Genomic DNA, 18,228 nt, shown 5'->3' on the forward strand with positions numbered 1-18,228 from the left:
TGACGTGCAAAACAACAACTTAACTCGTAAAAAAAAAAACAAAATATGAATGACTGCAATGCTGACAACAGTTATATAAATTACAAGCACAACATTGGACTGTTTTAAAATACTTTACTATTTGAATAATTTTACAGAGTCATTTTCACATCCACTAACTTGCGAAAAAGCATTAACCGATACATTTTTCTTTTTAGATTGCAACATGAGTCAAGTTACTGGCAAAAATGAACATACATAAAATCACATTTCTTCTACTCCAACATTTTCGTAAAATGGAAAATAAAATCCAACGATCCTTCTATGAGATGTGAAATCACGTCATCGGTGACAAAGTTGCATTTTTGAATATTTGACGCACAGACAGGAAGTTCAACTCCGGAGGGAGGCCATATTTTTTTCTTTTTCATTTTTTTCAAAAGGTTTAACGTGTATGTCGCGATGTTTTGTTTCAAAAGGGCGAACGTCGGCCAATCGAATTGTCCGGCTCGTCAACGGGTCGGGCCCTGGTTCCAACGCACGTCAGTTCATCAGAGATCCGTTTTCCTGTTGACGTGTTACTCTTCTGTTGAGCAGCGCGAGGACGAGAGCTTCTGCGTTCTGGTCTTTCCGTATGCCGGCGGTCGGCGTCCGTTCAGAACTGGACCTTGCAGGCCGGGAAGGTGTCGTCCTGCATGGCCACGGTGCTGTTGGAGCCCAGGACCAGCACGCCCAGCTCCTTCTGGCGCTCCAGTGTCTGCTGGTACCAGTCTTGCATGGATGGCGACTCGAAGGTGGGGATCAGCGTCACCTGCGCGTACACAAGCGAGCTTTGACGTGGGACAGACTCGAAGATTACGATAATACACGCGCATATCGAAATATTTTACTGGAAGGGACAGATGATCAATTAGTAAGTACAATATTATCATCAGGTTAAGTAATATAAATGAATTCTTTCTCAAACTAGTATGCGGGAGGACACGGGGGCGCGGTCACCTGCGTGGCGTGGCCCCAGCTCGTCTTGGCGTGCAGCAGCGCGTCCAACGTCTGCCGCATGAGCGCTTCCCTCTCGGGGCAGTCGCCGCTGAGCACGTAGCAGGACGAGCGGACGCTCTTGAAGAAATCCACGCCCACGGTGGACGACGACGCTCCGGAGGGGACGTAGGCCAGATCCACGAAGACGCCCGTGTCCCCGGAGGAGGAGGACGGAGGACGGGACTCGCTCGGTGACGATTTCGCCAGATGGGACGACGAGGCGTTCTTTTCAGCTTTTGCGAGAGCGACTCCCGTTCGGATTTTCCCCGGGTTCAGCTTCGGGGAGGCATCCGTCACCTAAAAACAAATTCAGGAATTTGGTATTTGGCAGGGCAGTCAACTCTATAAACCTTCCTTGAACTTTGGTGAAAAGACAAACTCACCCCGGATATTTTCCCTCGCACACCACCGGTTTTTATTTTCTTTCCTCGAGCACCGGCGTCCGACTGCGGTACAGGCATGGTGGTGTCGGGACGCGGAGACGGCGGCGGGCTGTCCCGGAGTTGGGTGGGAAGCGGGTCACGGGGTAAAGTCTGACAGCCGTGGAGGTTTGCCGGGATGCCGCAGGACGCGTCCTCGTCGGAGTCCAGGACTCCGTCGGCCACGGTGGACGGGCACTCCTCCGTGAAGACGGGGGCGTTTGATTCGCTGGGTGTCGTGTCCTTGGCGGCGGGCTTGTGGGTGCCGAAGTCTGGCAGCTTGAAGTGCTTGAACTCGCAAGGGGAAACCAGACATAGGTCCACGTCGTGAGTCGGCGTCTCAAAGGGCGAGGCGCCGGGAACCAGAGGCCGCCCCATTTCTGACGCCGAACACCTGAAGGACTTCGTGGACAACCCGCCCACGTGGCCTCCGTTGGGATGATGGCCGTTGTCGTCCGCCTCCCGCTGACTCCCCGAGGCGGGCCCGTGCTCCAAAGACATGGAGAGGGACTCGTCCACTTCGGTGGATTGAGGCGAGCTCACCTCTGCCGGCAAGGAGTGCGTCGAGGTGGTGGTGTTGGCCACGGAGGGGGACATGTCAGAGGCTCTGTCCTTCAAGGTGCTTAGAGAGAGGAAAGTCAGCTGTTTCTCTCTGGAGTTGGTTAGTGCCGGCCTGGACGAAACATTGGCTTGGGCGACCTCTGCCAGTTCCTCCGCCTGCAGCCTGCTGAGGGTGTCTCTGTTGCCCCACACGTCATCCGGAGACAGGCAGTAAGGAGTGTGGCCTGCACTGTTGGGCCTGGAATCCGGGGAGGTCCGCTCTACGGTCCTCTCCTCCGACGTGGCCTGGTTATCCGGGGACGATCGCGAGGGCGGGCTGTTTCTCAAAGCCCCGTCCAGGAGGGTGTACTCAGTTGGAGTCAAGTCCATCTCGACCTCGTTCTTGGGCGTCTGCTTCAACGGGGACGGAAAGCCCACTACTTTTGCCGGTTTGCGGGTAACTCCAAGCTGGTCTGCGGAATCCGCACCTTCTCCTGGTCTTTCCGCGGCCCCCTTCTGTGGCTCGGCAACGGTCTTTTTTTCCCCATCCGGCACATCTGCCTGTTCTTTTTCCATCTCCCCCTGACGTTGGAGGAAATCAGGAGTCATATTTTTGGAGGCACAGGGGGGATCGTTCTCCCCCGGCTTGAGTGTGGCCTCATTGCTTGGCCTCACGGGATTGCTAAATCGCAATTCTACGTTCTTGCCATCCTTCCCGGGTGTCTTCTTTGTCTTTTTGGGCCACGTTTTGGAGTCGTTTTTGGCGTCTTTTTTCAGTTTCATTTTGTTGTCGTTCTTTGGTTTGGACATGGGGCTTTCCTTCTTGCCGACGCCATTCCTCAATAAGACATTTTCGTCCTTGCAACCCGGCTTTCCGTTCTTTCTAGCATCCTTGGCGCTAGCTTTTTTGGAGCCATTCTTGGTGATGATGGATAGTTTCCCCTTGTCCTTTGCGTCTTTTCCCGGTTTGGAGGTCAGTTCCTTCCCTTGAGAGCGAACGCTCTCCTGGCTCTCTTCTCTTTTGGTCCCGTTTACCCCCATCCCCTCGAGGTCCCCGGTGGTCACGGTGGGGTTCTGGAGGAAGGCCAAGCTCTTGAGCTTCTCCAGGCCTTGCAGCAGTTTGGACTGCGTCGTGGTGCCGGGGAACAGAACCCGGACCACCTTCTCCTGGGGGCAGGCCGGGTGCCACACGAGGAGAGCGGACACCGAGGACCCTTGTGGGGACGCGGGGTCGGGCAGTTCTCGCATGAACGTCTGGTAGTCCTGACTGTTTTGGGCTGGGGTGAGGATGTACAGGTGCAGCTGTCCCACGCCCATTTTTTGGAACAAGGTGATTGGCTCGGGGGGGACCACCGACGGTCGAGACATCGGCTGGGGTTGGATGTTTAACTTTTTTAACAAGCGTACAGTTTGAGCCGCCTGGTCTGCATCCTTCTCTACATCGTCCGGACCTGATGAGACACGGAAGGGCGACACTACTTGATTTTAATTCAACAATAAGAACAAGCAAAAACGCAAAAGTTGTCATATTGTGAAAAAAATTCATAGTTCCAAGAATAAAGTTGTAATCCTTTGAGAAATAAGTCATAATATGTGAAAAAGGAAGGTCTCAATGTTATAACAAAAATGTTTATATATGTATGTGTATGTTTTATACATATATATATATATATATAGTATGTAAATAATTTTTAGAAAAAAAAAATCATACAATTCCAAGGAAAAAGTAATAGTATTACAAGAAATACATTTTTGTTCATGAAACAAAAGTCAAACTGTTATGGAAAAAAAAAAAAAGCTATTTACGATAATTAAGGTAAAGTTATTGCGGTCAGGGGACGGACCCAAAATACAGGGGCGGACCCAAAAACAGGACTTCGAGGCAGAGGCATAATGTTCAATGTAGTTTATTCCGGAAACTGTGTCATAAACGGTGTAGCAGTCCCGACAACGCAGAGGTACAGAAACGCTAGGCTAGGCGGTGTCACCGCCCAGAGCAGCGGCTTGGCCACGCCCCTCTTGGCTGTGACCAAGTCTTGCTGGTGACAGTAATGTCATTTTTTTTCTGTGAAGAAGTTGTAGCTTTGCGTTGATAAAGTCCTAAATTTTTATGACTTCATTTTGAAAGTTGGATTGTTATGGGGAAAAAACAGAATTATCAGGGAAAATTTTGACGTAAATTTTAATGATGAGGAAAAAATAAAATTACGAGAATAAAGTCATAGTATGTAATGTTTTGCGAAAAGGGAATTATACCTGGTGCAGTGATTAAAGACCAAGCAGACAACGAAAATCTGCGCGAAGTTGTCGACATACCCGAACAGGTTGACACTATTGTAATACCCGATAGACGCCACAAGATGGTGGCAAAGGGCTACTTTGGCATAGATGAAGCGCTCCCATTCACTTCAACATAGCGCTTGCCAAAAAGTAGCATTTTTACTGCTTCCGTTAATCAGCAAAGTTGCTAATGCCGAACCGCAAATATGCATTTTTCAGACTTTGCCTCCATATTTTGAAAACTTGGACTCACTTGGCGGGCGCTCCACCTGCAACCGGCCAGGGGGGTTAAAGAAGACCACCCCGAGCTCCGGGGAGATGAGCCTCTCGGAGCCCTCGTCCCCCAGCGTGTTCAACTCCGTCTCGGCCACTTTCCTCTCCAGGAAACTGTTGACGCCGGCCAGGTTGTCGGCGCCGGCGTGGGTCAGCAGCAGGGCGTCCACGCGGTCCAGGTGGCGCACCAGCTTCCAGAAGCAAGCCCGCGGATCCGAGCCGCCGTCCACCAGCATCGTGAAGCCGTTGACCGCGAAGAAAGCGCAGTCCCCGCGGCCGGCCGGGAAGGCGTAACAGCACGGACGAGACAACTTGAGGAACCCCACCGTGGCGGGCGGGGGCAGGAGCTCGAACGGGGACGCTGGGCTCAGGGTCCCCGGAATGAGGGAAGCGAAATCCGTCGAGACCGACATCCCGTTCTCCTTTTACGGGGGATCCGGGGAAAGAGACTCGCCCGGATGGCTTTCCTGCAGGGGGCGCTCTTGTTGCTGCACACCGTCAGAGGACGTGCGGAGGAAGGTGAGGAAGGGGGCTTGGGGTCTTCATCTGGAAACTGAAAGATAGACCGTGAAAGTAGGCGTCATCCGTTCTACCCGAATGTCTCTCTGTTCTTGACCACAATCCGTTCTAGAAGGTGGCTCGACAAGTGATTTTGTTCGAAAACCGAATCAACCGCCGCACATGTTATTTCCTTTTTTTTTTCGGGGGTGTCGTTCAAATTCACAATAACAAAGCGCGTCGTGGGTCAGCTGGTCTGGCCGCGCGCGTCATGTTATTTCCGGGTTTTGTCGGGGGGCGTTCGAGTACCGATTTTCGCTCGAAAACAGAAGCAAAAAAATCTCGAAATCTGGCCGCGCGCGTTGTGTTATTTCCGGGTTTTGTCGGGGGGCGTTCGAGTACCGATTTTCGTTCGAAAACGGAAGCAAAAAAAATCTCGAAATTTTCGTTGGCAAAGCGATTTGTTCGAGAACGGGGACGTTGGAGAACCGAGGCTGTGCTGTACTGCCCCCAGGTGGCCAATGTGTGCACACGAGAATGAGCATGAACAATGTTATATAAAATATAATACTATGCAGTGCTGTTATTTTCATAAAAAAAAAATGATTTAGTTTTTGGGGGTGAAACATTCACAGATTAGTGGCCGTTCCATTCATTTCAATGGGGAAAGATGACTTGAGATACGAGTGTTTTGAGTTAGTTAAGTGTGGTTATCATATACTGTTCAACACAGCCCCCAAGTCATGTTCAATCGCTTAAAAAAAAGGATAAACCACTTTGCCGATTAATGAAAACATTTCGGGCGCCATCCGTCCACGTTGAAGTCCAAGTCGATCGCGCCGACCCCTCGACGAGACAAAATATTCATTCGCTGAGGAATTTTTTTTTTTTTTGCATGATACATTTCTAATTTGAGCCGTCACTGTTGGTGTAGTGGATCGATTCCCGTTCAGTAATGGCGTCGATATCTGCCCTGCGACTGACTGACCGAACCTGGCAGCTTTCCTGCAACCCTTGTGAGGATAAGCGGCATGGATAACGACATCTATAATTTCGTATGTTGGATGTATTCATGCATATTGTTATTTATGTGGGTTTTTTTTAGGTCACAGACGGATAGGGTGGAACCAGTTGGAGAATTTTTTCCGATTTTTGCACTTCCTGTACGGTGAGCCAACGCGAAAATCTGCCCAAGCGTGTGCGCGACTTTGGCGCTCGCTTTTGTTTTCCGGCCACAATCTCGCCGTCCTTCACTTTCCTTCCTTCCGTTCCTTCCTTCCTAAACCGGCGGGTTACCGTGGCGACAGCCAGTCGCCAGGCGTCAGCGGCGTCGAGGCTTTCTCCTCCCATCTTTCATAATGCACATTATTGTGCAGAATCATATTTTTTTTGCTGCGTTAAATGCTGATAATCTATCCCCAGAAATGAGAAACTCTTGGCTGCACCGTTCCAGTACAGCGTCTGGTATGTGTGTGCAGTATATGTGGTACATAATAAAAAGAAAAAGTCATACGGTTATAAGAATGAAAATGATGGCAAAATAGCTTCAAAAGGAAAAAAAAAACAAGGAACTTTATAACTCCCCCCCCCAAAAAAATGTCTGAATGCGGTGAATATTAAGTTGAAAAAGAAAGGGAAAAGAATAAAGTTGTAATTTAAACAATGCTGTATGTATAAAGGGTTATGATATCATGGAAATCAAACTGTAAACTGAGATTTAAAAAATGAATATTAAATGAAAAAAAAAAGGCAAATTTGACTAAAATAAAATTGTAATCTTGCAAGCATACAGTTGGACTTTTACGAGAGAATAATATTGGAGTTTTTTGCAGAAAAAAAAAACAACAGAATTAAAATAACGGTCAAATTTTACAATGATGGCGATGATATCATGGGCGGCACGGTGGATCCGCTGGTAAAGCGTTGGCCTCACAGTTCTGAGGACTCGGGTTCAATCCCGGCCCCGCCTGTGTGGAGTTTGCATGTTCTCCCCGTGCCTACGTGGCTTTTCTCCGGGTGGGCACTCCGCTTTCCTCCCACATCCAGAAAACACGCGACATTAATTGGACACTAAATTGCCCCAAGGTGTGATTGTGAGTGCGACTGTTTGTCTCGATGTGCCCTGTGATTGGCTGGCGACCAGTTCAGGGTGTGCCCCGCCTCCTGCCCACTGACAGCTGGGATAGGCTCCAGCACTCGACCCTCATGAGGATAAGCGGCAAAACAAAATGGATGGATAATATCATAATTATGACACCAACCCAAACACAAAAGTATTTCTTGCACTGGGTGCATATAATTTACGGATTTCCGGCATCGGGGGCAGGGGCTCGGTCCCGCTTTGCGTTGCGTGACGGGAGTGCGATTCCCGCACGCCTCACGTGCTCGGAGTTGGCATCCCGGGAGAGAACACGGCGTCGTACCTGCAATCGCCAACAACACTTGACTGCGTGCACTTGGGCTGAAACGTCGGCCTCGGGCTCATTAAAAGTTGATGCGGGGGGGGAAGAAAAATGCTTTTGACAAGCAACCTGGTCACTTTATTAGGCACACCTGCCCCACTCAAACGTTTCGCTAATGCGCGCGGCACGTATTTGAATCGTGTTTTAAAAAATGTTGACATGAAATAAAAAAGCGTGAAAAAAATTAATTGCAGTTGGTGAAATTGGGTCAGTTGACGCAGTGTGTGTGTAAAATAAAACCACCGGTACATGGCGCTAACAGTTAGCATTTACACATGCGTGCGTGCGGGTGTTGTTACCCTTTGGGCAAAAAAAAAAAAAAAAAAAATCTGCGAACACAAAGAGTGCTGCAACACATGTAGACAGACCTTAAAACAATGCTCAGATGAGCAGAGCCTCCACCCGGTACTGTGTATTCCTACTTCTGTCGTATACTGCCCCCGATGGCCAAAGCAGCGACACCAGAATGAGTGACACAATTGAAGGCGAAAGTGACATTTTTTTTTTTTTTAATATTTTTTTCTAATTCAGTTGAATGATGTCACTAGACTGTTTTTTTTTTTTATGCACATTATTACAGAGTGGTATTTTTTCATGCAAAATAAAGAAAAAAAGATGGGTGCTTTGAGTTGTGAGCATGGTGACAAATTATCCTTATATTTCAAGGTGTCACTCAGTGCATTATTAGAGATCGTGTGTACCTAATAGCCTGACTGTTCTGAGGTCCCAGGTTCGATCCCGGACCCGCCTGAGCGGAGTTTGCATGTTCTCCCCGTGCCTGTGTGGATTTTCTCCGGGTGGGCACTCCGATTTCCTCCCACATCCCAAAAACATGCAACATTCATTGGACACTCTAAAATTGCCCATAGGTGTGATTGTGAGTGCGGCTGTTTGATTCCATCTGCCCCTGAGATTGACTGGCGACCAGTTCAGGGTGTCCCCCCCCCCCCCCCGCCTCCTGCCCGTGTACAGCCGGGATAGGCTCCGGCACTCCCCGCGACCCTCGTGAGGATAAGCGTCAAAAGAAAATGGATGGATGTACCTAATATTTTGGCCTGCGTCGTGCACATATTGGACATGATGTACACAGCCAGTATGTATCAGTGTACACGCACACACACAAACACACACATCGGCGAATTCAGCATTTAATTTTCTAATCTTCATATCAGATTTTTGCACATATTGCTGCTGTGTGTTCGTCCGACAAAAATATGATTTTAATGTCGGATGCCGGCCATATGACTGACTGACTGACGCGCATCCTCCCGTGTCGCAGTCAAACCTCTTTTTTTTTGCAGTCTTCTTCTATTATTATGATGAGGAAAATGAATGATACAGAAATATGAAAGACGTACCTGTGTGCTTTTGCGTCCGACGAGGACGAGCAGCGAGCGGTCGTTCGGGGTCTTGCTCTCTCCTCCTCCTCCTCCTCCTCTCTCCTCCTCTCTCCTCCTCTTCCTCCTCCTTCCTCCAGCCGGCCGCTGGACGCCATGTTGGATGCCACCAGTGACGTCATCTCAGCGTGAGTGCGTCATCTCAATTTGATTTTGTGTTAAAAAATAATGCAAGGAAAGGACGTAATACTTATGTATATAAAAACTAAAAATAACGTAAAAATTACCTAAAATATTTCAAGAATAATTTTATATTCTTTGACTATAAATATAATTCCAATTGTATTTTTATACATATTTGTTTCTACTTTACACTGTTGTTATTTTTGTATGTATTAAGATGAAGCAACATACCATAATCCAATTATATTTTCAATGTGGATTTTTTTGTGAACCTATATTGATCATTCTTGCTACTTATGAATGAGTTTTCTATGCTAAAAATAGGATGAAAATATTTTAAGAATAATTTTATATATTTTTTTACTACAAATATAATTCCAATTGTATTTTTATACATATTTGTTTCTACTTTACACTGTTGTTATTTTTGTATGTATTAAGATGAAGCAACATACCATAATCCAATAATATTTTCAATGTGGATTTTTTTGGGAACCTATATTCATCATTCTTGCTACACATGAATTTGTTTTCTATATACTACAAATAAGAAAAAAATGTGCTTTCCATTATTATTTGTGTGGTGATAAAATATTAAAAATTGTTTTTTTTAATCACAAATATGATGGCGCAGGGTCACTCCCATACTTCAACATCAAGGACACGAATGCATATTTTTTCCCCAATTTTATGAAGACGACTTAAGACAAAACATGCATTTATTTTCTATTTGATTTGATCATATCAACCAAAATAACACAAGTTGCAAAAGCAGTGACATGTTTTCTGAACAACACACGGTTGAGTTGGACAAAAATAATAATAATAATAATAATTCTGACAGTATAGTGACACACATCGTTTTAAACTGTTACAGCATGCACACCAACGTAATGCATAATAATTTCATTTATTATCTCTCACAAGCACTTGAGGACATAAAAATTACAGAAAGTGCCCCGGGGACAGCTGCACAGTGTGCCGATGCGGGACCCTTTGCGGACGGCGCATGGCTCCCCGGCGTCGCACTGAAAAGTCAACGATGAACACACAAACAAACATGTAAATCCATAAATAGTCTTAACTATTATTGCACTCATAAAACACAACAAACAATAATACTGATTCTCATTTTTATTAAGGTCAAGAAAAATTACCTCTAAAAAGTACGTCACAAACACAACTTTGTATACATCTATAAGATACAATCATCCATCCAACCATTTTCTTTGCCGCTTATCCTCACGAGGGTCGCGGGGAGAGCTGTAGCCTATCCCTGCTGTCAACGGGCAGGAGGCGGGGCACGCCCTGAACTGGTCGCCAGCCATTCGCAGGGCACATCAAGACAAACAGGCCCACTCACAATCACACCTACGGGCAATTTATCCATCCATCCATCCAGTCTCTAAGCTGCTTATCCTCACAAGGGTCGCGGGGAGTGCTGGAGCCCATCCCAGCTGTCAACAGGCCGGAGGCGGGGTATGCCCTGAACTGGTCGCCAGCCAATCGCAGGGCACATGGAGACAAACAGCCGCACTCACAATCACACCGTGGGGCAATTCATCCATGCATCCATCCATTTTCTTGCCGCCTATCCTCACGAGGGTCATGGGGAGTGCTGGAGCCTAACCCAGCTGTCAACAGGCAGGAGGCGGGCATGCCTTGAACTAGTCGCCAGCCAATCGCAGGGCACATGGAGACAAACAGCCACACTCACAATGACACCTAGGGGCAATTCATCCATCCATTTTCTTTGCAGCTTATCCTCACGGAAGTGGTGGAGCCAATCTCTGCTGTCATCGGGCAGGAGGCGGGATGCACCCTGGACTGGTTGTTAGCCAATCCCAGGGCACATGGAGACAGACTCACAATCACACCTAGGGGCAATTTAGAGTGTCCAATTAATGTTGCATGTTTTGAGGATCTGGGAGGAAAGCGGACTGCCCGGAGAAAACCCACGCAGGCACGGGGAGAACGTGCAAAGTGCACACAGGCGGGGCCGGGATCGAACCCGGGTCCTCGGAACTGTGAGGACAACGCTTTACCAGCTTGTCCACCGTGCCGCCAAGATACGATCATAAAGGTGCAAAATTTGTAAAAAAAAAAATCATGCATTTGAGACTTACGGAGGGCAGCCAGCCCAGTTTTTTCTCAGACGGTATTTCTTTGCTCCTCAGCTTCTCCAAGACTTCTTGCAAGGCGTCGATCTGCATCGAAGCCACCACAACACATGCAAGCGGCGTACGGAACACGACGTTATTTCGGGCACGCGCGCGACCACTCAAGCGCTCGCTCACCAGCTCTTTCTCCTGTTGGCTTTTGAGCGTGAAATCCAGCGAGCGCGTCTCCGTGGAGGCCTCGTCGGCGGCGGACACGGCGCACAGGAAGGCGGCGGCGGCGAGGAGGAGGAAGGCCCGGGTGCAAAACATGGCGTTGGCAGGCAAGTGACGAGGTTTGCGAGCCCCGTCCACCCCCCCCCCCTCTTCGCTCTTTATCGGGGCCTCTGACATCAGCAAGCCGCTGAAATATTGATGCAGGCGATGACCTTTGGTGAACCCCATCACCGAGACGACGGATGGCAAACATGGCGTCCATTAGGCGTGTTTGATAAAGCGCCGTTTCCACCAGTGAATGGAACTGCATCCATTTGGCGCGGCGGCAAAAAGGGATTTTTTTATCTTTAATGGGGGAACATAGCGCTCTGTCGTATAATAACTATTTTTAAAAAAATTGATATAGTCACGCCATGACGGAATTCTCAGGGCGCTGAATGGATTCAATCGATCCATTCGATGCTGTGACAATGAATTCACCTTGTGTGAATGAGAATATGCACCAGGCATATTTAAATAAAACTATAATAATAATAATAATCATAATAATTTGGCTACGTTTCCGTCAGAATTGCATTCGATGTTTGCATGCGAGTGACGATCAATAGAACCTTTCAAGCCGAAAGCGGGCCATGCAGGTTAACCCTGGATGACACCAATCACTATCCAATTTCCTCTTGTTGGAATAACCTTAAGGTTCTAGGGCACACGCACACACACACACACACACACCACACACACACACACTAATTAGCCGCAAGAAATGCCATAAATAATAATAATAAAACAAAATGATCCATGTGATCATAACGCAGAATGTGGGTTTTTTTTCCCCCCAATGATCATCTTTACTGAGTTACACATTATTTATAGTTATAGGATAGTGAAATAAGTAGATACTGCATTTTCTTTCCGTTAATTACATTAATTTGTTTATTATATGGAATGAAGATAAGAAATGAAGTGTAAAATGATTTTTTTTAAAAACTTGCAATGGGATGAATGGACTGTGGAGGGCAGCAAAAACCGCTGATGCTTCCGTAGCGTTTTAGACAGTAAACGAAGAAGAAGGAAAACCCGGAAGTTTATTGTCCGTTTGCTACATCTCTTACAGGTTAAATCCCAAACTACTTCTACGTCTCCAGTTTAGCTGCGTAGCGACTGCAAGAATGTCAGAAAGAAAAGTATTAAACGTAAGTATGAAGACCAAACCTATGATTGATAACTGTTTTATATTTTTATAGTGTTTGTTTGTGATGAAAAGGGGATCAGTAACAAGCTAGGCTCGCGTTAGCTCACGGGACTGCAGCTAAACTACAAGTATTCAAATCTCTTTTCCTGTAGGTTATCTATTTGTATAAAGTTCCAATCATGTACTGATTCATACTAGAATTAAAACTACGAGAGGGTTACAACTGTTAGTTTTTGGAGACAAATATTGGAAAAGTTACGGTTCTTTAATGCTAGTGTTTTTTTTTGTTTTTTTTTTTTGCTGTTGAATAAGTGTTGCAAACCTACTTAACGTTCTTAATTTTTACTTTGCTTTTAAAAGGCTGGCGTCATTGCAAAAGTACAGAATAAAAAAAAAAAAAGATTCCAGTCTATTTCAGTCACCATGGGAACCAGTATAGGTAGATCTAAAGATGACATCACAATTAGTAATCTGAAATGAATACTAAGATTTTAACATTTTAACAGGTTAATATAAAAAACTTTTAGGAACGTAATATAAATGCAAAGGAAATAAAGTAAAATACATCATATAAAGACATTTAATGACTATGGTTGCTGTACATTTAAATAATCAAATAATTAAGTTTGTACGTGGACTGTACGTGGTGTATATTTTTACATATGTTTTGTTATTAAACAGGTTAAATAAGGCCACCAAAGAGATGAAATTTAAGCCCAGGTTTACATGTTCAAAAGACTTTGCGGATGGCACTCACGTGATGTATGGATGTATTTGGAAGAAAATCAAAAAGCAAAGTAGGAGGGAAAAATGTTGACTGTATAACGACGAAGACCTTTTGAAATTTTGAAGTTGCAATTAAAACTCGGGCATCAGTGGTGGCGTCTCGGGTTTGCGGGATGGTGAAAATTGGCAGTCGGGAATGTACAGCGGTGAGTGATCACTCCGCACAACCAGTCAGTGGCGGATAAACGCATTTTGTACCCATCGAACGTACAACAACAACCAAAGATTTGAATGGGAAGAGCCAAGATATCACAGTAATCTATTAATTTGGTGAAAACGTTGTTGCAGATTTGATTCAAGGCTTTTTTCCTCCCCCGTCTTAATTTACAGAAATACTACCCTCCGGACTTTGATCCAGCCAAAATCCCTAAACTTAAACTCCCCAAAGATCGACAGTATGTGGTCAGATTGATGGCGCCTTTCAACATGAGGTAAGTGTACAACTATTTGCAACTAATGGAACATATGGATTACCCCATGCTCCAAGAATTTTATAATTGCCTGATAGAGCTAATAGTTAAAATCATAAATGTACCCCAAACTATGAGCCACACCAATTTCTTTCGTTTGTGAATGGTGACGACTACAACAACAAACACAGATGCATCGGTACTATAAATGCCTTTATGGTACTGAGTCATTTTTTTGATGGTTTACAGGTGCAAAACATGCGGCGAGTACATCTACAAGGGAAAGAAGTTCAACGCGCGTAAAGAGACCGTCCAGAATCAACTATACATGGGACTCCCCATCTTCCGCTTTTACATCAAATGCACTCGCTGCTTGGCGGAGATCACCTTCAAGGTGGGTTTCAGCAAGAACGTGGCCATTTTAAAAACAAAAAAAGGTGCTGTGCGACCTTGAGAGTGATTCACGCGCGATTGCAGACGGACCCCGAGAACACGGACTACGCCATGGAGCACGGCGCCACCCGGAACTTCCAGGCGGAGAAACTCATCGAGGAGGAGGAGAAGCGAATCCAGCAGGAGCGAGAAGATGAGGAGCTCAACAACCCCATGAAGGTCGGCAGATGTCATACCGCAAACTTTATTACGGATGGATTTATTTACTAACTGCACAGGCGCCATTTCAAGTCATATTTTAAGAGATCAACGGTCATGCAAGTGGACCACATTAATGTCACTGAATGAGGCGGCTTCTGATATCAGTCGTTTTTTTTTTTTCGATACTGGATCGATCGGTGTGATGTGTTTTTTATCGGTTGATAATTATCAATACAGATAATGTGCATCCCAAATTCTTTTTCCATAAAAATGCAATATTTTATCCCAAAACAACTCTGTTTTTTTTTCCTTATAAAATTCAATACTTTGCCGACATGCCCAACATTACCTTTAGCGCCAAGTGGCAATCGCCGGCCGGCCGGCACAAGCAGCTAACGTACGATTGCTCGGCGGGCCCCCCGTCCAACAGGTGCTAGAGAACCGCACCCGGGATTCCAAGATGGAGATGGAGGTGCTGGAGAACCTCCAGGAACTGAAGGAGCTGAACCAGAGGCAGGCCCAGGTGGACTTTGAGGGGATGCTCGGCCAGTACAGAGAGCTGGAGAAGAGGGAGAGGGAGCGCGAGATAGAAGAGGACGAGCGGGAGACCAAGTAAGTAATTGGACGTTATATAAAGTAGATATTCCTGAAAATGTTCTACGCACTTGCAAAAAAATACACCTGCTTAAATTCTCTGGTTATTCAAGTTTATGCCACGTGATTGGCGTGCTTTCCACGCCACAACGAGCGGCTCGAGCAAGGACGTAAAATTAAAAAACGAGACTGCGCACTCTGCATCCAACGTCGGTTCCGCCATGGTCAACAGGCTCTGACTTCCGGTCAGGGCAAAATGCATGAAATGAACGAACGCATTTATTGGATCCCGAGAGACATGAATATAATCTAAACATTTGCAGCATGCCCAGGAAGGTTTGAAATATACTTTGACAAATACATATGCAGTAGGAGGTACAGACCTTCATAATATTGTAATGATGTATTTTGCACATTAGTAATTATAATAATTAGTTATGAAGGCGAAAATGAAACGAACTTACCGATGAAAAGTTACTTCTTTGCGACCGCCTGCACGGTTTTGACAGCTAACGGCGCAACAAGAATTCACCATAATGACACCAAAAAAAGCTCAACCTAACATATTCCAATATTCATTCATCCATCCACCCTCTTTCTTTGCCGCTTATCCACACGAGGGTCGCGGGGAGTGCTGGGTACGCCCTGAACTGGTTGCCAGCCAATCGCAGGGCGCATAGAGACAAACAGTAGCAGTCACAAACACACCTAGGTGCAATTTAGAGTGTCCAATTAATGTTGCAAGTTTTTGGGATGTGGGAGGAAACCCACGCAGGCGGGGCCGGGATCGAACCCGGGTCCTCAGAACTATGAGGCCAACGCTTTAGCAGCTGATCCACCGTGCTGCCCTATTCCAATATTATGTTTCACTATGTTCAATTGTAAGGATATCAAAGGATGTCAACTTTCACGTGAAATAGTACCCAAAGCAATGTTTTGCCCTGACCGGAAGTTGAAGTCAAATTACCACAGGGAAGGGTTCTGTGCCCCGTCTAGTTTTTATTCTATGTCATTGGGCTACTAGCTAGCTCCCGAGCTAATTAGCATTCCAATCGGTTTAGTAGCACTAAGTTGGCAACACTTGGCTGAGCTTTTGGAAAGTAGCTCCTTTCTCTTCACAGCCACATTGTTAGCGTAAGCGCTGCACATCAGCGAGGACACGCTTTGAACTAAGGAGCATACTGGAGGAATCGATCCGGCGAATAGACTCAAATTATTTGATGAAATTGTAATCACCCAGTCCTAGGCTGTAAAGATGCGTCACATAAAGGAAAAAAAAAAATATACGCCAACGTCAGAAGCACTTCAGTTGCTCCTTGTGACCCAAACGTGATGCGCAGGGACATGCTGGAGCGAGCGCTGGTGAAGAGACTGCGAGATTCGGACTCTGAGAACGAAGACGAGAGCAACAGCGGCAGCAGCAAAGATGGACAGTCAGAGAAAACCTCAGAGGCTGGAAACCCGACGGACATCCTCACGGCCGACAGACCCACGGAAACCAACGTGCGTGCGACCGCTCGATGTGTCCCGTGAGAAAGCGACCGTAGGGGGGAAAAAAAAAAAAAAAAAAAAATCAATATTTTTGTTTTTCAGAAGGGACTCTTTAAAGGCAAAACGTCATATTACCAAAAGGCGTAATTTACCATTTGTCATTTTTCAGAAAAAAAAGTATGACTTTTTGATGACAACAAATATTTACAAAATGTGCCAGATTTTGAGATTAAATATCATATTTTGAAAGATTATAATTTTTTTATATTTATGAATTTAATATCCCTGACAAAAGTTTGAATTTTTTTTTTTTTTTTTTACAAAAAGCTAATCATTTTATCTTTTTTTTAGATGATTTTATGGGACATTATGGAAAAATTAAACGGAAACCTTTTCCTTTTATGAAAGATCACAAAGATGTAAAATATTTCAAGAAAAATCTCAATTTATATCATATATATAGGCCATATTGCGTGGGTGTCAAACTAATTTTTGTCGCAGGCCACATTGTACTTGTGGTTTTCCTCAACGGGCCGTTATGACTTTGAAACCATAAAAATCTTGAATCTCTTATCATATGTACACACAATAATGAACTTGTTTTGGAATCAGATATCAAGGGTAATGGGTTTTTCAATTATTGTGAGGATTGGCAAAACAAAAATGCTTGCAATCTCTCAAGATCATCATTTATGATACGACAATTGTAATTTTTGGTAGAGATTTTCACGAAAAAAAAAAATCACAGAACTTGACACAGATCTGCCGGCGCGGGCCACGTAAAATCACGCGGCGGGCCGGATCTGGCCCCCGGGCCTTGTGTTTGACACCTTTGCCATATTGGCTAAGGGGGTTGCTCCATCACACGTCCTTGTAGAAGCTGCCGTACTTGACCACCGTCACGGGAATCTTTTGTTCCGGTTGCACCGCAGGGCGCCGTCACAGCGAAGAAGGCCAAGGTGGAGAGCTGGGAGAAAAGCGTGGGCACGCTGGGGGCCGCCGGCGCCCTCGGATCGCTCGTCGTGCGCAAGAAGTCGGCGGTGGGCGGTCAAGTGAAGTCCGCTGCCGCTAGCTTGCAAACAGGTAGCAGTCCAGACTTTAAAAACTGCTTTGTTGACCACGAAAACGCACAGAAACTGCCGTAAAAACCGAGAGGATGACCAATCTCATTTTGTTACAAAACCAGAACTAGTTTCAAAATGATATATTCTGCTAAAAATGTGACTACTTTGATACGAAAACATTATTTCACCTTAAATCAGATGTATATTTTCCCAGAAAAATAATGTTTTGTCACAAACCAGGTTGAGACGGATAAACTTAACGATACAGGAGCATTATATTCTTTATCCTCTGCGAAGAACACCCAATACATCTGCTTCGGAGTTGTTGTTATGAGCTTGGTCACGGGCCAAATTAAACTCTTATCTCAAGGCGCCGCTGTATTTTCACAAAACTCCTACAGTTTCCATAAAAATATGTTCATTTGGATTTAAATGAAAATTTTTTTTTTTTTTTTTCCCCCCCTTACAGATTCAAAGGCATCGCCGGGTGCCAGCAGCGCGGCTAGCTCGTCAACTCCTTGCGCAGCGCCCCCAAACGGGTCTTCCTCGCTCAGCCTGCTGGGTGCTTATTCGGACAGTGAGAGCAATGACAGCGAATGAGGATCAACGTTCACATGTACATGCATGAAATTATGCCCGCCAGTAAATATATTTTGGTATTTTAATAAATTCTCTTTGAATGGACCTGAATTTTTATGAATCCCCAGAGTGGAGTCTTATTTATTCTGTGAATGTTTCTCAGTGCATACAGGACA

The 18,228-nt window shown here is 45.6% G+C and overlaps 3 protein-coding genes across 4 annotated transcripts; 1 reads left to right on the forward strand and 2 right to left on the reverse strand.

The window, feature by feature from the left end:
- Positions 1 to 41: 41 nt before the first annotated feature.
- Positions 42 to 8,929, reverse strand: LOC133513765 (microtubule-associated protein 1B-like). 2 transcript variants are annotated; one of them, XM_061844838.1, is made up of 5 exons: positions 8,848 to 8,929; positions 4,510 to 5,082; positions 1,401 to 3,427; positions 979 to 1,314; positions 42 to 790 (listed from the first exon to the last, which is right to left on the reverse strand). In XM_061844838.1, the coding sequence occupies exons 2-5, from the start codon at positions 4,940 to 4,942 to the stop codon at positions 635 to 637; spliced, it is 2,952 nt and encodes a 983-aa protein (XP_061700822.1). In that variant the 5' UTR covers positions 4,943 to 5,082; positions 8,848 to 8,929; the 3' UTR covers positions 42 to 634. The 2 variants fall into 2 exon arrangements, with proteins under 2 accessions (XP_061700822.1, XP_061700823.1); XM_061844839.1 differs by lacking the exon at positions 8,848 to 8,929 and adding an exon at positions 7,451 to 8,425.
- A 1,000-nt stretch (positions 8,930 to 9,929) lies between these two features.
- Positions 9,930 to 11,570, reverse strand: LOC133513520 (cocaine- and amphetamine-regulated transcript protein-like). Its single transcript, XM_061844383.1, has 3 exons — positions 11,307 to 11,570; positions 11,136 to 11,216; positions 9,930 to 10,037 (listed from the first exon to the last, which is right to left on the reverse strand). The coding sequence occupies exons 1-3, from the start codon at positions 11,568 to 11,570 to the stop codon at positions 9,930 to 9,932; spliced, it is 453 nt and encodes a 150-aa protein (XP_061700367.1).
- An 806-nt stretch (positions 11,571 to 12,376) lies between these two features.
- Positions 12,377 to 18,163, forward strand: yju2 (YJU2 splicing factor homolog). The gene is made up of 8 exons (XM_061843833.1): positions 12,377 to 12,535; positions 13,651 to 13,751; positions 13,980 to 14,124; positions 14,208 to 14,342; positions 14,755 to 14,936; positions 16,259 to 16,421; positions 17,342 to 17,492; positions 17,943 to 18,163. Exons 1-8 carry the CDS (start codon positions 12,512 to 12,514, stop codon positions 18,071 to 18,073), a joined length of 1,032 nt encoding a protein of 343 aa, XP_061699817.1. The 5' UTR covers positions 12,377 to 12,511; the 3' UTR covers positions 18,074 to 18,163.
- The last annotated feature ends 65 nt before the right edge of the window (positions 18,164 to 18,228 follow it).

This window comes from Syngnathoides biaculeatus, chromosome 15 (assembly GCF_019802595.1).
Source record: "Syngnathoides biaculeatus isolate LvHL_M chromosome 15, ASM1980259v1, whole genome shotgun sequence".
Classification (NCBI taxonomy): Eukaryota; Metazoa; Chordata; class Actinopteri; order Syngnathiformes; family Syngnathidae; genus Syngnathoides; species Syngnathoides biaculeatus.